A 19,056-nucleotide genomic window follows, 5' to 3' on the forward strand; every position below is an offset into this window, starting at 1 on the left:
TTCCCAGCACCCTGTCCCTGGATGGAGTTTTGAGAACACAAGATGTGGAAAACCCTTCCTACTCCTGAGAGAGTCCCTCCCACAGGATGTAGTGGTTTGGGGGTTGGGTCCAGTAATCTGGTCCCACGGCCCATCTTTTCATCTGGTGAGGGAAATATTATTCCATGTCCTTCCTTGAAAGGAAAACAACTTCCCCATCCAGGGACCTCCTAAAGCTGGAGATTTTGCATACAGGGGCTCAGACAAAGCATGCAGGATACAGGGTGATGCCCCACAACCCCTTATTTGCATTTGGATGCAGCATGGCTGGAATTCCTTGCCTCACTCCTTCCTCCCAGCAAGAGGGTTAAAGGGGTGATGCTGTGAACCCCAAACTGAGACACGCGGCAGTGCCAGCTCCCCCCAGCCCACTTACTCCCCTGTCCCCACTTACTCCACTCTGCAGTTGATTCCTGCTCCTTGAAACTTCCTGATAGCACTAGAACAGTCCCCAGCCACTCCACTCTGGGCCGCAGGGAGCAAGGGAGGGCTGTGGACCTCTTCTTCATCCACCGGGAAGTAGGCTGGCTTCCCCTGGGAGCTGGGGGCCTGCCAGGCCTTCGGGGCACGAGGCCCCCATAGGGCTGGTGCTCTGGCAGAAGTGGGTGGGGGAGGCAGCTTGCACTCCTTGGCACGATGGGCTAGAGCGCCACAGTTGTAGCACCTGTTTCCTTTAGAGCTGCGCTACTGCGTGTTCCTCCCCTTTAGCCACCTCTGGTTCCCAGTACAGAGCCCCCACCAGGCCCGGGGACACGCATGGACTCGAGGCCTCTGGCGGACTTCTTAGGGTGAACGCCACTGCTTCACCCTCCTTCAGGCTCCGGAAGCCCTCCGTGTGCAGCTTCCTCTAGTGCACAAAGACTTCCACCATTGCGGGAAGGGGTGGGTGTGGGGGCTTCGAGAGAGACTCCAGCGCAGGTGGTCATGGACAAGAAGCCGAACCCCTGGTGCGCGCTGAACCGCTGTCAGATCCAGCACCATGCAGCAGCTGCGGCTCGTCCACTGTCCCGGGCTGTGTCCTCCAGCGCCTCCTCCGCCGCCTTGGTGCAGCCAACCGCTTACTGCTGGTCGGACACGGAGCCCATGCTCGCCAGCAGAGCCCGTGGCCTCGGGCCCGAGTCAGGCGGCTGCTTCTCCCCAGAGAAGTCCAGAGGCAAAGGGGGAGGTTCGGAAAAGAGGCAGCTACATCTTTCCCCGCACCTGTGTCTGATAACTTTTTAATCGGTGCCAGAGATTGTGAATTTTACAGTGGATGACTGATGAGTTTTTTTTTTTTAATATTCATAAGTATTTTTTGGTCTTTGCTCTTGAACACAGTTAAGTTACTCAGAAATATTTTGACTTTCAAAGGTAAGGTAAGCTTTATTGGGTAGGTCCAGAACTGCCTTTTTAAATTTTAATTTTGTTAATTTTGCCTCTCTACCAAGGCAATGCCAACCCGATGAGCCTGCTTTCTCTGTGTTAGGCGTTCTTTGTGCTCTGATTGGTGACAACTCTAATCGCTCCAGCTCTGTGAGCTCCGGAGATTATTCTCCTTGGTCGCCTCCAGTGAGGTCGCCAGGGCCCTATGCTCTGAGTCGCCTTCTGCTGAAGAAGGTGGGACCTTTGTGGATCTGTGATGTTCTCTGTTTATGAGTCTGTCCTCTCCAGGACCCTGGCACACAAATTCTAGCTGACTTGGTCTCCCCAAACTCTGAATGTTGTCTCTTCAATAACGGGAGACCACTGGGCTCTGCTAGTGTACTGCTTCCTGTGCTCCGGCCTTGAAACCCTTCCACGCAGTGATCTGGGGCATTCATAGTGTTATTTCACTTGGTTCCCTTCTCTTGGCGATCCCTGTCCTATCCCACGTATTGCTTAATATCTGAAACTACTTTTTTCTTGCTTCTTTTTCAATCTTTTATATAGGATGGCATGATGACAAATCTGGTTGCTTATATTTTGGAAGCAGAAATCTAAAAGCCAGAGGCTTAACATGCACAGGTGGTCACCGAGACTGGTAGTCAAGAGGTTTGACAAGAAAGTAAAGAGCTGCCAGGAATTTTGCTTGTGCACTTAAATTAAAAGAGAATTGAATTATCAATCCTCCATCTGGATACAATGTTCAGAAATTCCAACAGTAGGAGTGTGGTTAGAACTCAAACTCATGTCTGTGACTACAGGTGTATGACAAAGGCTAAGTCTGTACTGAGTACCCCAACTGGGGAATTATGAATTACCAGAAACTTAGAAGCTTAGAACAACAGAAGTTTATTATCTCATGACTCAGTAGGTCATAAATCCAAGCTCAGCTTGGCTTGGTTGGTTTGTTGACAGCATCTCCATAGATCAGAATCAAATCATAGTGGCACCTGGGCTGTATTCATTTCTGAAGCTTCTACAGGAGAATCCCTTTTTGAGGCGCATTCCTGTTGTTGGAAGGACTCGGTTCTGTTTGTTAGGAACATAGACCTCATTTCCTGTCTGGCTGTCAGCCAGGGCTCATTCTCAGTTTCTAAAGGATTTTGTGCTCCCTTGCTTCTGTCCCCTTTAAAGACAGCTACAGTAGATTGAGCATCTCGTGTTCTGAATCTCTCTGTTCCTTCTACCTTATCTCTTCTCATGCCAGCTGGGGCGTTCTGCTTTTAAGGGCTCCAGTGATTAGATCTGGCTGACCCAGACAGTAACCTATGCAAGGTTTATAGTCTGAAGTACTTTGGCAAAGTTCCTTTGCCAAATATGTAACGTAACATATTCTCAGGATCCAGGTAGCAGGGTACGGGTCTCTTTCTGGGGATGGAGGAGAGTACATTATTTAGTCTCCCACACCAGTGTGCAGACTCAAATCCCCACCCCATCCTTGACCTTCATGCCTGAAGACAGATGAATAAGCAACTGTTTCTGCCCCTGAGAACTTTAACTTTCTCACCCCTGCTTTGTTAGGTGGCTTCGCCTTGGGAACTGAGAAATAAGCGGATGCCAAACACCGTCTCAAAATACCAGAGGTGAAGGGGTGTTAGCACCTAGTCTGGCACTACTTTGCAGATGGGAAAACTAATGTCCTGGTATAGGAAGCTGCTTTGACTAGATAACAGAGCTGAACATTTGCTGTGGGTCCCCTGATCTTTTCCCAATTATTTATTTATTTAAAGCTTTATTTTAATTAGAATGCAGAGTTACACAGAGAGAAATAGATCTTCTATCTGCTGGTTCACTCCCCAAATGGCTTCAATAGCCAAGGCTGTGCTGGCCAAAGCCAGGTGCCTGGAACTCCATCTGGCTCTCCCGTGTGGGTGGCAGGGGCCCAACCCCTTGGGCCATCCTCCCTTGCTTTCTCAGGCAGATTAGCGGGAGCTGGATTGGAAGTGGGGCAGCCAGGACTTCATCAGGTTCTCGTGGAGGATGCTGGCATCATAGGCCGAAGATTATCCAGCCGTACCACGATGCCAGCCCCTGCCTAATTTTTAATTTATTATATGTCTCTGGGCATTTGTTTAACTCTTTCTAAGCTTCAGCTTACTCATATCAAAATGGAAATATAATATTTAAAGGTATTGTGAGAATTAAAGGAAGCAAATTTATGTAAAACATTTGGTATATACTGTATGTGGAATTTAGCAGGTGCAGAAAATATTAATTGTTGTTACTGTTATCAGTATCATATTAATATTCCATAAGTCAAGGCTGCATCAACACATAGGCCCCTTCTTTTGATTGAGTCGATTCAGTTAACTGAATAATTTAATTATGGTAATTGTGAATCTGAGACTTGTGTGTTATATCACTACTTTTTCCAACATGATACTTTTCTACTTGACTGATTTGCAAGTTCTACCACCTTGAGTGAATTTTTATTTTAAGGCGATAAAGCAGCATGTAATCACATTTCATTCTTGATTTAAATAAGTCTGGTCTTTAATTCACTCCCAAGATGAATGTTTATTGAGTGTCAATTATGAGCCAGGGAATATATAGAGAAGTGAACAAAAGAGACATGTTCTTGCTCACACAGAGGTTATTCACTGGGGAGAAACTAATTGTCAATGAATAAACAAATCTAAATATCATTATAAATTCTTGAAGGAAAATAATAGGATGCTACGAGAAGTTTTTTTGAAAGACTGTGCTGGATTTGTGGTCAGAGGTCTTCTCTGAGAAGTGATACTCAAGCTGAGACCAAAGGACGAGAGAGAACAGAGAGAGTGTTAAACGTGTTTGGTCATGGAGATGGAAATAAACACAGAAGTTTGAAATACTCTTGAGAGAGACCCATCAGAATTTGCTGAAGAATTATATAGAGGCAGGGGATGAAAGACGAGAAGGCCCGGGTTTCCAAAGGGAGTAAAGGAGCATTGTAAGATGGACGTTTAAAGGCAGAGGTCTAATTTTATCAACTACTTGTCATGTTATTTGCAGTCTCATAAGATATTTGGCTAGTGTGAGAAGATACCTTCCTATCTGAAATTATTGATAATGAAATATATTTTCATTTTCTTATGAAAATATGTTCAGGAAGTATAGTTATATATCAAAAAAGCAGATATGACTGTAAAAGATACGATTGTAAAGATGGATCATAAGTATTTGTTTTATGTGAGAGAAATACATGTATTTAATTACATGCCTGTTGCTTACAAGTAGAGCTAGTAGAGATGATGGATCGAAAACAGCATTTGAGTCAAGCTCGGGAAATATGGGGGGAAGCAATATATTTAAAGAGAAGTGGGGTCAGTGGCCTAACAGAGAGACTTACTATGTTTTGGTCTATGTTCACTGCTCTATTAATCATTGCTTAATTTAATCTTTATAAAAATAAAAACTCAATAATCCAAGTATTATCCTATGTTACACATGAGCAAACTGAGGATTATAGAAGCTGAGTGTCCCAGGTCAAGGTTAACAAGGACCAGAAAACATATAGTTTAGCCTTTGGAATCAACATAGACCCTCTGCCAACTACTCAGTATTGCCACTGCAGCAAGGGGACAGTCATACACTACACAGAAATTAATCGGTGAGGCTGTGATACAATAAAACTCTATAAAAATAGGTGGTGTGCTGGATTTGGCTGCTGACCACTGACTTACACAAAAGAGATGGGACACTTAAAAGTTTTTACAGTAAATGGGGAAGCCAAAACATGCAAAGCCTTATTTGAGGACAATCTCTAAAGAAAACACTTTCAGATCTAAACTAATGAGCTCTCACAGTTCCTAGATTTTGTGATTGCAATGTTGCAGCCTAGCACACATTTGTTGTTTATGGGAAAGCAGAATGGAAGCAACTAATTAAAAATCTTAAAATAATCCAGAAACATCACACTACCCAACAGCTCCAAATTCTGCCTTTCTCTCTACGTTTTACTAAAGATAATGGATATAAAACTGAATAACATTAATTTGACCTTTTATTTTGTATTTTCTTTATCTGGGAAGTACTTGACCTCAAGCAGCATGAAGGAAAATGCCAAAATGCAGAGGGGTGGTCACAGATTTAAGAAGATACAGGATGTCACTGTGTTCTTTTTTTATGTTCTTAGAATTTTATCTATGAACTACATGAAATCTGTTCTAATAATAATTAAAAAACAACAATAAAATTTCTGAGACTTCTAGATTGGTAGTCCATCATAACTAGTACCAAATAATCAGCAGTTTCCTGTATCAAATGGGATGCTTGCTGAATTCATTTTCTATTGGAATAACAGATTATCTGAGATTTAGAGTATGAACACTCATTTTTTTTTAATCTCATAATACTGTGGATCAGAAATCTGGGTGCAACAAGACTCAGCTGGGCCCTCTGCTGAAAACAAGGTGCCATGTGGGCTGAGTTTTGATCTAGAGACTCTGGAGAAGATTACACCGGCTGGTGCCGTGGCTCAATAGGCTAATCCTCCACCTGCGGTGCCAGCACACCAGGTTCTAGTCCTGGTCAGGGTGCCGGATTCTGTCCTGGTTGCTCCTCTTCCAGTCCAGCTCTCTGCTGTGGCCCGGAAGTACAGTGGAGAATGGCACAAGTGCTTGGGCCCTGCACCCACATGGGAGACCAGGAGGAGGCACCTGGCTCCTGGCTTCGGATCAGCGTGGTGCATCGGCCGTAGCGCACTGGCTGCAGTGGCCATTGGAGGGTGAACCAACGGAAAAGGAAGACCTTTCTCTCTCTCTCTCTCTCTCTCTCTCACTGTCCATTCTGCCTGTCCAAAAAAAAAAAAAAAAAAGAAAGAAAGAAAAGATTCCACTTCCAAGTTTATGCAAGTTGTTGTTGGCAAAGTTGTTTCTTGTGATTTTAAGATCAAGATTACCTTTCCCTTAACATGTGTTCCCTTCATCTTCCAGCCAACAATGACATGTTGAATCCTATTTGCAATTTTATCTCTGACTTTATCTTCAATCTTTTCAGGGCTTGGATGATTGCATTAGCCTCACTAAAATAATCTGGGATAATCTCTATATTTTAAAGTCATGTGATTAATAACCTTAATTACATCTGGAAATTCCCCTCTGCTATGTAATGTAACATGTTAATGCAAATAACACTGTTAGTGTAGACAGACAGCTAGACTTGAATGTGGCCCAGATGTCCCAGAAAACATCAAGGATTTTGCACATCAATAATGCAGAAATTACAGGAATGGAAAATGTCACAGAAAAGGCAGCCATATTGTCAGATACATCATTACCTTAATTAACCCTAGGCTCATTTTATCATTAGCGTTGTGGTTTCAGTTACAATTTACCTCCCAAACAACCATAACAGATCCAAAAGGACCTTATTGGAAAGAAAACAGGCAGTATCTCTATTCCAGGAAAATCTTGCATTGTTCTCAGAACTCTCCTCCCCATCTTGTAGATATTCCTGCCCCATCAGTACAAGGTACAGAGAACAGAAAAGTTCCTCTGGGCAGATTCTCTTTCCTACCCAAGGGACTCTCCCTATCTTATGAGGGTACTTTGATTTATAAGAAAGTCTGCTTGCTTGCCCAATTCAGCCCTGATGTGTCATAGAATACTTTTTTGCAGCAGTGTTAAGAACATGGACACACTTCAGGGTAACAGCTTTCTTGGAGAACCAGCTAGGAACTGGAGAGCCAGGAAGTGATAGCCTCTCACCTCTCTTGTGTTGGAGCAGCTTCTCTGCCAGGCACCTTAACCTCTGTTGTCTATCTTCTTGGAAGGCTGCAATGTTGCTCCAGATTGAGTACCATGGTTCATGGTTCCCCCATTCTCGGGGTGATGTGATGCGTCCTCTCACTTGTACAGATTCAAGTGGTTCCAATTTCAAGATGATGGTTGTCTCTGAGGAACCGGCAGAATTTACAACCTGTGCAATGTAGGAAGTTAATAAAGTTTACTTTAATTTTTTTTTTTTTTTTTTTTTTTTATTAAACTTTTATTTAATGAATATAAATTTCCAAAGTATAGTTTATGGGTTACAATGGCTTCCCCCCTCGCATAACTTCCCTCCCGCCCGCAACCCTCCCCCCTCCCGCTCCCCCTCTCCCTCCATTCGTGTAAGGGTTCACCATATCTAGCATACACTTTCTGTCAAAATCAATATTTTTCAACTCCTCTCACTTGGAAATGGGGTCATAACCTTTGTTTACTTTCCTGCCACTTGGATCAGGTGAGACAGGAATTTGTGGGTCCATGGAGCTTTGGATAGTAATGGGGAGAGCTTGGCAATCTGTTTTCGAAGTTCCACATGGGAAAAAGGAGGGGGTAAATATTGAACAGGTGGAGAGGTTGGGCAATGCCCTGCCCACTTCTCTCCTCCCCCTACATGGACTTGCAGCTGGTGGGAGAAGCCATCTTGCCCCGTTGTTTGTTTACACAAGTAGGGGCCTGCCACCCTTGCCTCTGTGCACATGCCTATCAATTGTGGGGGTCACTCCATCTCATCCTCCACCCAAGAATGTGGGCCACAACAACCCAGAAGAATTTCCTCCCCCATCTTGCAGGCTGAGCAGCCAGGGGAAGCCCTATCTATTGGATGCTCAAAACTGCCCCCACCAACACTGATAAGTGAGCTGGGCACCAGTAAGCGAGGCTCCATCCAAGCATCTACCCACCCACACTATGACTGAGAAGTGAGCTGGAAACCAGTAGGTGGGGATCAGTGCACCTGAGCTCATACCCACCCACACCAGCACTAAGAAGTGAGCTGGGCTCCAACAGGCAGGGCTCTGCACCAGTGCTTGCAATGCAAAGCTCCTAACAGAGGACACTGTACCCACAGGAAAGTCACCACAGAAAAGCAACCAGACAAAAAAATACATAAATGCCAGAAGGCAAGGAAAGAATGCTAAATAAGAACAAAGAAGACACAATGAGTCCCCCAAGGGAACACTATAACATTTCAATAGTAGAAGGAGAAGATGAAGAAGAGATAGATGATATGCCAGAAGTGGAATTCAGAAAATTAATCACCAAAATATTTACAAGCAATCAGAAGCAAATCCATGAACTAAATGAAGTTTTCCCATGAAATTGTGAAGTCAGAATGAAATATTAGAAATGAAGAATTCAATAGATCAAACAAAAAATGCAGTGGACAGCCTTAACAACAGAATATGTGAGACAGAAGAAAGAATATCAGAACTAGAAGACAAACTTATGGAAATTTTATACTCAGACCAAAGAAAAAAAGAAGAAATTAGAAAATTAAAAAACACTATTAGAGATCTACAAGATCAAACAATCCAACATATATGTCCTAGGAGTTCCTGAAGGCATGGAAAAAGAGAAAGGATTAGAAGGCCTTCTTAATGAAATAATAACAGAAAATTTCCCTAATTTGGAGAAAGAAAAAGACATCCAGAACTCCCAATAGACAAGACCAGAAAAATCTTCAATACAACACATTGTAGTAAAGCTCTCCACAGTAAAACATAAAGAAAAGATTCTAAAATGTGCATGAGAGAAACACCAAACCACATTGAAAGGAACCCCAACTAGACTCACTGTAGACTTCTCATCAGAAACCCTAAAGGCAAGGAGAGAATAGCGAGGTACTTTCCAAGTTCTAAGAAAACAACAGTCAACCCAGAAAACTGTAGCCTGAAAAGCTCTCATTTATGAATGAAGGTGAAATAAAGATTTTCCATAACAAATAGAAATTAAAAGAATTTGAAACTTCTCACTCAGCCCTACAAAAGATGCTCAGGGATGTGCTATACACAGAAACATAGAAACAGGAACATCACTATGAAAGATGGCAAAGAGAGAAAATTGCAGAGTAAAAGTACAAAGGAAATCCAAAGTAAAAAACAGGAATATTTATGGAAAAATGTCAGAGTGAACTCATTACTTACCAATTCTCCAGTTAAAAGACACAGACAACCTGAATGAATTTTTAAAAATCCATTCATTTGCTGCCTACAAAAACACATCCCACCAACAAAAAGGCACATGGAATGAAAATGAAAGGGTGGAAAAAGATACTCCATGCTAGCAAAAACCAAAAACGAGCTGGGGTAGCCATCATAATATCAGACATAATAGGCACTAACACAAAAACTGTTAAAGGAGACAAAGAAGGGCACTGTGTAATGATTAAGGGATCAATTCAACAGGAAGATGTAACTATTATAAACATATATGCACCAAATTACAGGGCATTTGGCTATTTAAAAGAAATGCTGAGAGGGGCTGGTGCTGTGGTATAGTGCCAGCATCCCATATGGGCACCAGTTCGAGCCCCGGCTGCTCCACATGTGATAGAGCTCTTTTCTAAGGCCTGGGAAAGCAGTGGAAGATGGCCCAAGTCCTTGGGTCACTGCACCCATGTGGGAGACCTGGAAGAAGCTCCTGGCTTCAGATCGGTGCAGCTCCGGCCATTGTAGCCAATTGGGGAGTGAACCAGCAGGTGGAAGGCCTCTGTTTTTCTGTCAACCTCTCCTTCTCTGTGTAACTCTGACTTTTAAATAAATAAAATAAATCTCTAAAGAAATTCTGAGGGGCCAGCACCGTGGCTCAATAGGCAAATCCTCCGCCTGTGGCTCTGGTACACTGGGTTCTAGTCCTGGTCCAGGCGCTGGATGCTGGATTCTGTCCCGGTTGCTCCTCTTCCAGTCCAGTTCTCTGCTGTGGCCCAGGAATGCAGTGGAAGATGGCCCAAGTGCTTGGGCCCTGCACCCCATGGGAGACCAGGAGAAGCACCTGACTCCTGGCTTTGGATCAACGCTGTGCGCTGGCCGCAGTGGCCATTGGGGGGTGAACCAATGGAGAAGGAAGACCTTTCTCTCTGTCTTTCTCTCTCACTGTCCACTCTGCCTATCAAAAAAAAAAAAAAAGAAATTCTGAGGGATCTAAAGGGAGACATGGGCTCATATACAAATACACTAGTAATAGGGGACTTTAATATTTCCTTCAGCAATGAAGAGATCAATCAGACAGAAATTCAGCAAGGAAACAGCAGAGTTAATTGACACTATAGACCAATGGACCTAATGGATATCTACAGAACTTTTCATCCTACAGTTGCAGGATACACATTCTTCTCCCCAGTGCATGGAACTTTCTCTAAGATTCATCAAATATTGGGCCATAAAGCAAGTCAGCAAATTCCAAAAAATCAAAATCATATCATGTATCTTCTTGGACCACAATGGAGTGAAACTGGTAATCAACAACTCAGGAATCCCCAGAACATATGCAAACACATGAACAACATGCCCCTGAATGAACAGTGGGTCATTGAAGAAATAAAAAAATTTCTGGAAACAAATGAAGATGACAATACAACATATCAAAACTTATGGGATACAGCAAAAGCAGTGTTAAGAGGAAAGTTTATAGCAATTGGAGCCTACATCAAAAGGCACCAAATGAATAAGTTATCCATGAATCTCAAGGATCTAGAAAAACAACAGCAAACCAAACCCAAAACTAGTAGGAGAAGAGAAATAATTACAATTAGGGAAGAAATCAACAAAGTTGAAACCAAAATAATACAAAAGATCAGCAAACCAAAGAGCTGGTTTTTTGAAAAAAATAAAATTGACACACAACTGGCCCAACTAACTAAAAATGGATATAGAAGATCCAAATTAATAAAATCAGAGATGGAACAGAAAATGTAACAAGACACCACAGCAACAAAATGAATCATCAAAATTACTATAAAAGATGCACACCACCAAAATGGGAAACCTAGAAGAAATGGATAGATTCCTTGACACGTATGACCAACCTAAATTGAACCAGGAAATCATAGAAAACCTAAACAGACCCATAACCAAGACAGAAATTGAGTCAGTAATAAAGTCCCTCCCAACGAAGTAAAGCCCAGGACTTCACTGCTGAATTCTACCAGACATTTAAAGTACAACTAACTCCAATCCTTCTCAAGTTATTCAAAACAATCAAAGAGAGGGATTCCTCCCAAATTCTTTCAATGAAGCCAGCATCGCCTTATTGATATTTGGACCCAGACAAGTGTGCCCACACTCACCACTGCTATTCAGTATAGTCTTGGGACTGGATTTCCACATGCAGAAGTATGAAGCAAGAACCTACCTTACAACTTACACAAAAATCCACTCAACATGGATTAAAGACCAAAATCTATGACCTGATACCATCAAATTATTAGAGAACATTGGGGAAATATTGCAAGACATTGGCACAGGCAAAGAGTTCTTGAAAAAGACTCCAGAGGCACAGGCAATCAAAGTCAAATTTGACAAATGGGATTATATCAGATTGAGAAGTTTCCGTACTGCAAAAGAAACATTCAGGAAAGTGAAGAGACAACCAACAGAATGGGAAAAATTATTTGCAAACTATGCAACTGATAAAGGATTAATAACCAGAATATATAAAGAGATCAAGTAACTCCACAATAACAAAACAACCAACCCAGTGAATAAATGGGCAAAGTACTTAAACAGACATTTTTCTTTTTTTTTTTAAAGAATTATGCATTTGAAAGTCAGAGTTACAGAGAGAGAGAGAGAGAGAGAGAGAGAGAGAGAGAGAGAGAAAGGTCTTCCAACCACTGGTTCACTCTCCAGTTGGCTGCAACAGCTGGAGCTGCGCCACTCCAAAGCCAGGAGCCAGGAGCTTCTTCTGGGTCTCCCACGTGGGTGCAGAGGCCCAAGGAGTTGGGCCATCTTCTACTGTTTTCCCAGGCCATAGCAGAGAGCTGAATTGGAAGTGGAGCAGCCGGGACTAGAACCGGTGCCCATATGGGATGCCAGCACTGTAGGCAGCAGCTTTACTCTCTACGCCACAGTGCTGGCCCCATAAACAGACATTTTTCAAAAGAGGAAATCTAAATGGCCAACAGACACATGAAAAAATGTTTAGGATCATTAGCCATCAAGGTAATGCAAATCAAAACCACAGTGAAGTTTCACCACACCCCAGTTAGAATGGCTTTCATATAGAAATCAACAAACAACAAATGCTGGCAAGGATATGGGCAAAAGATAATCTAATCCACTGTTGGTGGCAATGGAAGCTGGTAAAGCCACTATGGAAGACAGTATGGAGATACCTCAAAAATATGAATATAGACCTACCATACGACCCAGCCATCCCACTCCTGGGAATTTACCCAAGGGAAATGAAATCAGTAAACAAAAGAGTTATCTTCACCTGCATGTTTATTGCAGCTTAATTCACAATAGCTAAGACATGGAATCAACTTTAATGCCCATCAACCAAAGATTGGATAAAGAAATTATGGGATATGTATACCATGGAATACTACACAGCAGTAAAAAAATGAAATCTGATAATTTGCAATAAAATGGGTGAATCTGGAAATCATACTTAGTGAAATAAGCCAGTCTCAAAGGGACATATACCATATGTTCTCCCTGATCTGTGATAACTAATATAGCACCTAAAAGGAAATGTACAGAAGTGAAATTGACACTTTGAGAAGCAATGACTTGAATAGCCCTCATCTTGACTGTTGAGGAAGATTTTTTCTCTTCATACTATTTGTCGAATTCTTAACATTGAGTTAACCTTGTGTATAAAGTCAATTGAAAATAGATCTCAGTAAAAAAAAAAAGAGTTGGGAATAAGAGATGGAGGAGGAAGTTGTAATTATAAAGCTATATAGTTCTGCATACATTCCTACAGACTTACTTCTAAGGGTACAGTTTTAAAACTTGCAATGGGACCCCCAAATCCCATTAAACTGAGCAGTAAAAATGCCATCTAACATCTAAGTGTAAAAGTGATCATATTAAGTGTTAAAGTGAACATATAGATAGGATTAAGTGTTAAATGGATCATATAAATAGGATCAAGTGTCTAGTAATAATCGTAAACAGAATTAAAAAGTAGAAAATGTTTCAATATGGGATGCATTCCTCACAACAGACTCATAGAATGGCCATAACTTTTTTTTTTTAATTTTTTGACAGGCAGAGTGGACAGTGAGAGAGAGAGACAGAGAGAAAGGTCTTCCTTTGCCATTGGTTCACCCTCCAATGGCCGCCGTGGCTGGCGCACTGCAGCCTGCGCTTCACGCTGTTCCGATGGCAGGAGCCAGGTACTTCTCCTGGTCTCCCATGGGGTGCAGGGCCCAAGCATTTGGGCCATCCTCCACTGCACTCCCTGGCCACAGCAGAGAGCTGGCCTGGAAGAGGGGCAACCGGGACAGAATCTGGCGCCCCAACCGGGACTAGAACCCCGTGTGCCGGCGCCACAAGGCGGAGGATTAGCCTAGTGAGCCGTGGCGCCAGCTGGCCATAACTTTAAATAGCACTCTGACCTTAGAGTCAGCTCTTAAGGCTTCCTGGTCTGACTGAAAAGACCAAGAGAACATTTGTCATGGAAATCCAAGAAACTATGCCAAAAAATGTTCTACATGAAGGATCTCTGTGAGACCCCAGTAGAAAGAAGTGGTGGTTGGAGTCGCAGCTCAATAGGCTAATCCTCTGCCTGCAGCCCCGGCACACCGGGTTCTAGTCCTGATTGGGGCACTGGATTCTGTCCCAGTTGCTCTTCTAGTCCAGCTCTCTGCTGTGACCCGGGAGTGCAGTGGAGGATGGCCCAGGTCCTTGGGCCCTGCACCCGCATGGGAGACCAGGAGAAGCACCTGGCTCCGTGCTTCGGATCAGCGCGGTATGCCAGCTGCAATGCACCGACCACTGCGGCCATTGTGGGGTGAACCAACGGCAAAGGAAGACCTTTCTCTCTGTCTCTCTCTCTCTCTCACTGTCCACTCTGCCTGTCCAAAAAAAAAAAAGTGGCCATCAAAGATTGATGTACTTTTCTATGAAAGGAGGAGAGAACTTCCACTTTGCTTATGGCCTTCTCTAAATACTGACGGAGTTTGTGGATTCAAAAGGCTTCCGCAACCTAGGCAGCTCATGTCAAGAGTCTCAGCTGATCACTGACATCACCCATAAGAGTGTTAATTGTTAAATTAACAACAGAAGTCACTGTGCACTAACTTCCCATGCAGGACCTCTGTCTTCAATCAGTTGTATTATGAGAGTTAACTGCTAAATTTGTTCTCAAACTGTGTGTGTGTGTGTGCACAAACTGTTGAAATCTTTGCTTAGTATAGAGTTGGTCATCTATGTATAAAGTTAATTAAAAATGAATCTTAATGGAGAATGGGACTGGGATTGGGAGAGGGAGGAGGATAAAGGGTGTGAGTGTGGGTAAGAGGGCAGAGATGGTGGGAAGAATCACTATATTCCTAAAGTTGTACTTAAGAAATTTGTATCCCTTAAACAAAAGGTTTCTTCGAAAAAAAAATTAGAGGTGATAATCCAAAGTATCTAACTTAGAGATCTTTTTTATCTCAAAGATTGATCCCACCTTAGTGACCCTCTTCTGAGGAGTCGTAGGGAACCCATAAGATGTGATCAAATCTGAGCCTGAAACCACATGGATGCCATGTCCTGAGGGATCTACCATGACATTCCAGATTTATTAATCTGTTATTGTGCCTATCAGGTCTCTCAGCATAACAGACCCCCAGGGCCCCCAGAGTGCAATAATGTGGATTGAAAGCAGCATTTCCTTTGGGATGTCAAGGAACTGGCCACTCTCAGGGAGGGTGTCCTGAATGAGAACACCCATTTGATAGCTATTTCTACCCTACATGAGGGAAGTAATCAAGGGTTTAGTCCTCCTCTGTTTCTTTTTACAGGGTGAGAAGATTTTCTTTGAATACCCTGATATGGGAATTCCTGTTCACCCTCAAAGATTCCAACCTAGGTTACATTTTGTCTAAGTAGGACTCTTGACCCAGATAGCCTCCAAAAGAAAAAGCTTATCTTTTCTTTCTTACATCTCTTAGCCTTAACATAAATTAGAATATGGGGAAACCTGGCCAATAAATGGGACCCTGTAAAAGATAGAAGAACTAGTCAAAAATCCCTATGTGCATATCTTCATGGCTTTCTTCCAAAACCAACCCTCAAAGGGACATTGTTAGCTCTATTATGTTCACACTCCTCTAGAGATACCAGGTTCCAAGGAACAATAAGTGGATTTTTTTTTTTGACAGGCAAAGTGGATAGTGAGAGAGAGAGAGACAGAGAGAAAGGTCTTCCTTTGCCGTTGGTTCACCCTCCAATGGCTGCTGCGGCCGGCGCATCGCGCTGATCCTAAGCCAGGAGCCAGGTGCTTCTCCTGGTCTCCCATGCGGGTGCAGGGCCCAAGCACTTGGGCCATCCTCCATTGCCTTCCCGGGCCATAGCAGAGAGCTGGCCTGGAAGAGGGGCAACCGGGATAGAATTTGGCGCCCCAACCGGGACTAGAACCCGGTGTGCCGGTTCCGCAAGGCAGAGGATTAGCCTGTTGAGCCACGGCGCTGGCCCAATAAGTGGATTTTATAAATGACATGTTATTAAGTGACCTTCCACCACCAAGTGTCCAACCACCTCAGCTTCAACCTGCCTTGTTGCCAGGATTTCCAATAGGGAATGATAAATCTGCTCTCTCAAGTTCTTATTCTCGTTCAACCTCATCAGCCCCCAACTTCCATCCAATAATTCAGTCTATTATCTGCCAAAGAACAGTCCATCTGGGGTCATTCAGTGGCACCTGCTCTCATACAGATGTAAACAGACTCTGCACTTTGCAGGAAGTAGTCCATGAAGACACCAAGATAATAAGAGTACAAGTCCTTTGCTCCATTACTGATTTAAACCAATGAGAACAAAAGCTGGGGAGATACTCAGAGGATCCCATTTAAATGAAGAATTTCAGACCTTGACTTCAGCTTTTATTCTAACTTGGGCTGACTTACATATTGTTGTATCCTCCTGTTGCACCCCAGAGGAGAAATAGTAAATCTGGGCTGAGGCTGAAGCCAATGCTGAATTCTTGGCAGCTCAGCAATTTGACGAATATGCTGTGGGAGCTACAGTGTTTCCAACAACAGACCTTACCTGGAACTATCAAAGAGGTCATTATGACTCAGGATGTTGACAACATGCGGTCCCCTGCCTGGTGGCTGGCATGAAAAAACATATTATCAAATCTATAAATTGTGACAAAATTTGGCAAGTGGACCCATTATAATGAAGAAAATCTAGCACTATTACAGGGACAACTCATAGTGAGTGGACTTAAAGAAACATACTAACGGACCCCAGCACTCCTGAGGGACAGGTCTTGCTCAGTACCTATTTCATCAGTCAGTCCAGACATTTGGAGAAAACTTCAAAAGTAAGTAGTTTGACCCTAAACTCCCATGCACAGATATGAGATATAGCTTTGGGGAGTATTTAATAACAGAGGCAAGATGAAGGGAAAGGGGCTGCAGGAAGTAACAGTTCAAGCAACATGCTCCCACAATAGCAATTGCTGTAACCAGCGCCCTGAAACCCCACGGCCACCCTGAAGGGCATTTCAACGTGGGTAAGAAAACCCAGGGAGGATGTTTCAGATGTGGGAAGCTAGGACATTGGTGCAAAGAATGTTCTCACTTAAAAGGGTCACCCCACCCATGTCCTCAATGACAAGAGGGACACTGGAAACAGAATTGCCTTCAACTCCAAAGGAGAGAGAAGACTCTTGGTTCCCTTGTGTCCCTGTCTGAGGGCTGAAGGGGCTTAGGAACTTAGGTGGCTCATATAACTATCTCACTCTGGAGCCCTGGCTGACCTTGGATGCTGCAGGTAAGAATACTGATTTCTTCACTGGGAGGCAGCCACTTTTTCTGTTTTGATTTCCCACACAGGACCTTTGTTCTCTGAAAGTTCCACCATGATGAGAATCTGTGGTAAGCCTTGTTCCTGATATTTCATCTTGCCTGTCAGATAGAAAATGTTTTGGACTCTCACCAGTTTCTGATGATGCCAGAATGTCTGACATCTCTGCTTGGCAGAAATTCGTTATTTTCTAATCCTTTAGCCAAGACAGCACCTTGCCTCAAAAACCTCCCTGTGGAGGTTCAGTGTGAAGTAAAAACTCAGGTCTGGGATCAGGACATTCCTGAGTGAGTCACCCATGCTATCCCTAACAAGATCCCTTTGAAAGATGTCACTAATTTCCCCATCAATGCCAATATCCCTTAAAACCTAAGGCCAAATGGGGAATTTGACCCCTACATGATAAATTCCTTGCTAATGGGATTTTGCTACCAAGTCCATCCCTTGTAACATTCTCATTCTTTCTGCCTAAAAACAAATGGAGAATATCATACGGTCAAAATCTTGTGTCCAAAATTAGGCTTTAATTCCCTTTTACCCCACTGTTCCAAACACTTATACTATCCTAGCCCGGATACCTGAGGATACCACCTGCTTTGGTCTTAGACTTAAAGGATGCTTTCTATGCTTTCTTCTGCATTCCCCTTTACCCAGACTCCCAATACCAATTTGCTTTTGAATGAACAAACCCATCCACCAATATAACACAAGAATATATTTTAATAGCCTTTCCTCAAGGATTTAGAGACTGTCCTCATCTTTATGGAAATGCTCTTGCTAAGTTGCTAAGAGAACTTAAATTCCAGACTGGAGCCATCCTACAATATGTTGCTGACAGCCTTAGCTGTGGTTCCCTTCAAAAGGGCTTCAAAAATGCCATTCAGGTATTAAACTTCTTGGAAGACAGTATTGAGTCTCTTCATCAAAGTCCCAAACCACTCAACAAGAGATCAAATGTTTAGGAGATATTCTAATCCTGGGAAGCTATACTCGTTTTTGGGAGGCTATTTTAAATGAGTGATTGGCCACCAGGAAACCGCTTAGGATCTCCTTCAAATGGCCAGTTTTTGTAGATTCTGTATTTTAGGATTTGGAATCCTGGCAAAACCCCTATGTGAGGTTATAAAGGGCCTGACATTGAGCTGTTGCAGTGCACTGGAACACAATCAAACCAGCTTTAACTACAACTACATTATACCTTCCTAATCTAGAAAATCCCTTCACACTCTATGTGGCAGAAAGACAAAGAGTTGGTTTTGGGTACTGACCCCAAAACTAGGAGAGCTTTCCTGACCTGTGGCCTCTTTCTCTAAACAACTGGATTCTCTCACTGCCAGCTGTCAAAAACATCACTGAACAGTAGCAGCTACTGCCTTGCTGGTAGAAGCAGCTTCTAAGCTTACTCTAGGCTAACCTATGGAGGTCCAAACACCTCACCACCTGTAAGTAGTTCTAGAGATAAAAGATCACTGATGGCTGATGGAAGATAACAGGCCAAATATCAAGCCCTCCCTCTAGTTTCCCCAGGAGTAACCTTTAAAAGTCTGCCAAATCCTGAATCCAGCAACCCTCATGCCAAATAAGGAGGAGAATAAATTGATTCACTTATGTGTTGACAGAACAGCAGAGCAGATTTAATAGAGTCCCCCTTTAAAAACTCCAAGGAAGTCTGATTTACTGATGGCAATAGTTTTATCAAAGAAGGTGTCAAAATAGCTGATACCCAATAGTGAGCATCCAACAGATAACTGAGGCTCAATTCCTGCCCCTTTACCCTTCAACTCTAAAGGCTGCATGAATTGCTTTAACTTGAGCCCCTCTTTTAGGTAAAAGAAAACAGATCACTGCCTATACTGACTCCATGTACTTTCATGTTTTTGCACGTCTACGCAGCCAGTTGG

At 43.0% G+C, this 19,056-nt stretch overlaps 1 protein-coding gene and 1 pseudogene across 1 annotated transcript in view; one reads left to right on the top strand and one right to left on the bottom strand.

Moving 5' to 3' along the window:
- Window positions 1-429: 429 nt before the first annotated feature.
- LOC133759183 (protein lin-28 homolog A-like) lies at window positions 430-1,124 on the bottom strand (annotated as a pseudogene).
- LOC133759184 (olfactory receptor 5J3-like) overlaps window positions 1,123-19,056 on the top strand; it is a 32,176-nt gene continuing 14,242 nt past the window's right edge. Inside the window, 3 exon segments of the mRNA XM_062190130.1 lie at window positions 1,123-1,204; window positions 1,505-1,635; window positions 17,264-17,442. Of these exon segments, the coding sequence (XP_062046114.1) occupies window positions 1,123-1,204; window positions 1,505-1,635; window positions 17,264-17,442 (392 nt within the window).

The sequence above is a fragment of the Lepus europaeus genome, chromosome 5, assembly GCF_033115175.1.
Source record: "Lepus europaeus isolate LE1 chromosome 5, mLepTim1.pri, whole genome shotgun sequence".
Taxonomy (NCBI): domain Eukaryota; kingdom Metazoa; phylum Chordata; class Mammalia; order Lagomorpha; family Leporidae; genus Lepus; species Lepus europaeus.